General features: G+C 39.1%; 1 protein-coding gene across 1 annotated transcript; it reads right to left on the bottom strand.

Annotated features, from left to right (window-relative positions):
• Positions 1 to 2,000: 2,000 nt before the first annotated feature.
• Positions 2,001 to 2,921, bottom strand: LOC144648538 (adenosine receptor A3-like). Its single transcript, XM_078508067.1, has one exon. The coding sequence runs from the start codon at positions 2,919 to 2,921 to the stop codon at positions 2,001 to 2,003; it is 921 nt and encodes a 306-aa protein (XP_078364193.1).
• Between the last annotated feature and the right edge of the window lie 380 nt (positions 2,922 to 3,301).

The raw sequence follows: 3,301 nt of genomic DNA, 5'->3' as shown, positions 1-3,301 counted from the left end.
TTGAAACAGAGGCAGAGGGTAACTCGGAAATGGCCTTTTGGAAAACTAGTCACATTCCCACTCTCAAAATTTGCTGTGCGTGCAACGAACAAGCGCTTTGTCGCAGCGACTTGTTTTGAAGCAGTACACACGGAGCGACTTGTCGCAGAGACCTGTCACTGCGACTTCTTGACTAATGTGTCCCGACCTTTACGCCACAAAATGTCATAAATGGCGCAAAACTGGCTTCAAAAGGATTGAAAACCTGAATAACGGCAATCGAAATAACACTAAACATAATAAAGTTCACGTTGTCTCCTTCTATGCACATAGCAACGTCTGAGAAATCAAAATCTCTGAGCTTTCCTAAGACAGTAAGAGGGTGAATCGATTCACGCATTGGAGGATTGCGGATGTGATTCTTGCACAGCAAATTTGTAGTGGATTTAAGGATCATGTTCTTAAAATGCAGCAGATTTATCCATTTTGGGGGACCGAATTTTGTTTTTTCCTAATTATAAAGTCTACAAAGTGATTACGGCCGAAACGTTCTTACATGCTCACATGTGTACTGCTAGGACAAAACTTAGGTAGCTAGGTAGGTAGATAGGTTTATTAAAATAATCAAATGACAGCCAGCAAGCTGAAATGCTTAATTAATTATTTACAATATGTTTTTTTAAGATAAAAATTTGTGATAAGATCTATTTACATTTTTACTATTTACTATTAAAGATAAAAAAGAAGGGGGAATCTACAATAAAATACAGTAAAAGGGAAATAATATCGTAAAAATGTGGTTATTCATCGTGGTAAAGTACAATAATAAAGTATTTTTCGTTTGTCTCACGACGTAGTCACGTGTGATGGAGATCGCGACGTTTCGACTGCACACTGCTAGACAGTCTTCATCAGGCGATAAGGTCGACTGGTTGTGCGTGAACTTATAAAGAACGCTGCTGCGCTGTGATTGGTTGGTTTTCAACAGCTGTGATTGGTGCATAAGGGAAATAACTTCAACTACTTATTTACATTTGCTCGGCACATTGTTGGTATGAATGATTGCTTAAAACGGGTAGTATATATAAAAACTCGGCAAGTCAAAAACTCTCTCATGCCTGATGTTGTAGTGGCCATAGCGTTCCGGGGGAAGCAGGCAAGCGAACTGAAGTTATTACCTTTTTGCGTCAAATTTATTACATTTTGCATTACTTTAGTCTATGGCAATTTGCGTCAAACGTTATTACATTTTGGGTTACCGATTTTATTTCAACTGCGTCAAAAGTTATTACATTTTGAGTTACTATTACATTTTGCATCAATTATTACATTTTGTGGCATAACAGACACCAACGCAGTTGGTGTGATTTTTTTTTACCGACTTAATAAAATGTAGATGTAGATGACCACTTAGACATACCTTACATTTACGCTTCTCTTTATTAATTCGGTGTCTCCTCACACTTCAAGCATAACTTTTTGCATAATTTTGGCTTTTACAATCCATAGTTACGCTTTTTATCTCCATCATACAAACCGATGAAGACCAAAGCTCTTACATGTAGATCCAAAAGTCATTTTACATTTTTATTTTTACAAAACGTTTGTTATTAACGTTTCTATTAGACAATTTGAACGCTCTGTTACATATTTAAACTCAGAAGAAGATGTTATGTATTCATTTTTAGAAAATACCCCAAAGAAAACCTTTTCCGCATCCGTTTTATAAGACTAGGCATGCAGTGCAAGTTTTCTATCATGTGTTTCTGTCGAGTGCCTATGGCCTGATTAATGCTCTTAGAAATTTATGTTCGACAAAACCCGACTGGCTGATCTGTTATAAATACAAGATCTGGATATAACTGATTTACTTATGGTTTTGTCTGATGCTTTTCCGGGCCAATACGTGACACAACTGGCGCGCTCGGCTCTGGAAAGCCAAAGCTGAATCAGTGCAGTGCGCGCAAATGATATAAAGCCCGCTTTATACGAAAGTGTGTGTTTTAATTTGTTTACTAGCATCACTCGGAGTCCAAATGAAGTATCTCCTTAATGTTTTTCCACACGGCTTGTCGAAGCGCCCTTAACTTCCAGCAATACAAAACAGGGTTTACTGCCGCATTCACGAGGATAAAAGTCGTGGTGACGTAATAAGCTCCTTCAATCCTCTCAGTGAAACCTGATGACAAATATACAACGAGGACGCAAACAAACGGCGCGAAAAATAACCAGTAAAAACATACTATGTAAAAGACAGCCAGAGTGATCTTCTTGTACTTTGCGACGTCGAAAGAGTTTGGTTCTTGATTTTCTGCTGGGGACAGTTTCAATCTGTGTCTTTTTATAAAGTGGTGTATTCTACAGTACGTTGCTGTAAGGATCAGAAGACTCAAGAACATAAACGGGAGATGAATAGCAACAAACGTCTTGTTGTCGATCAAGACGAAACGAAACGCTCCCAGTATTAGCAGTGTTAGCCAGAAGAAGGCGACTGTTCGTAAAATGCGCTTTACTGTAATCACCGCTTTGTAGCGGATTCCTAAATACAGTGCGAGGTAACGTTCAACGCTCAGTAAAGCTAGAATGCTAACAGATATACCCCCGAATAACCACCCCAAACACTCTTTTACAACGTCTAGCCAACACGCAGCGGAAAATTGTCTTCGTAATTTAGCAGCGAACGAAGCCATTGCTACCGGCTGAGCAAGAAGTCCCGTGAGCGAGTCTGCGAACGCGGCACAACTCAAAAGCACAAACGACGGTTTCTGAAGCGAGGGAGTCTTGTATGTTGTTAATGTGACGACGCCATTACCAATCGCTGCGGGAAGAAAGGAAACGGCATGAAGAATGAGGCAGGCGAGATTCAACACGTCGAAATATTCCGAAGGTTGATGTGTGGTTTCAAGGAAGAAACATCTTCTCGGTAAAGTATTATTCAACATGGCGATGTCGAGAACTGGTAGCTTGAAGTTAAATACCGCTTTTTATATAACAACGACATGCAAATCAAGCGAAATCGTGAACCGACATCAAATAGCCACCAAAAGAAGCTTTTTCGCCAGATTTTTTGTGCTCATAGAGGAAGAGCGCCAACTTCTGTCTGTATTGCTTGAACAAGAAAGAGTATAGTGCTTACAAGAGATCTCTCTCTGAGGTTCAGGCTAGGTGTTCAAAACAATAGTGTCGATCATTTAACGCCGGAAAAAATGCATGGCATTAAAGTATCAAAAATTCAATTATCTTGCTTCCTTTAAAACTTTTTTCCATTCAATGTTTATCTATATAGCTGATTTGAATTGGCACTGGGTGACAATAATTGTTT

The sequence above is a fragment of the Oculina patagonica genome, chromosome 4 (assembly GCF_052425735.1).
Source record: "Oculina patagonica isolate OP01 chromosome 4, crgOcupat, whole genome shotgun sequence".
Classification (NCBI taxonomy): domain Eukaryota; kingdom Metazoa; phylum Cnidaria; class Anthozoa; order Scleractinia; family Oculinidae; genus Oculina; species Oculina patagonica.
The sequence above is the reverse complement of the archived record's forward strand: the minus strand, read 5'-3'. Positions and strand labels throughout refer to the sequence as shown.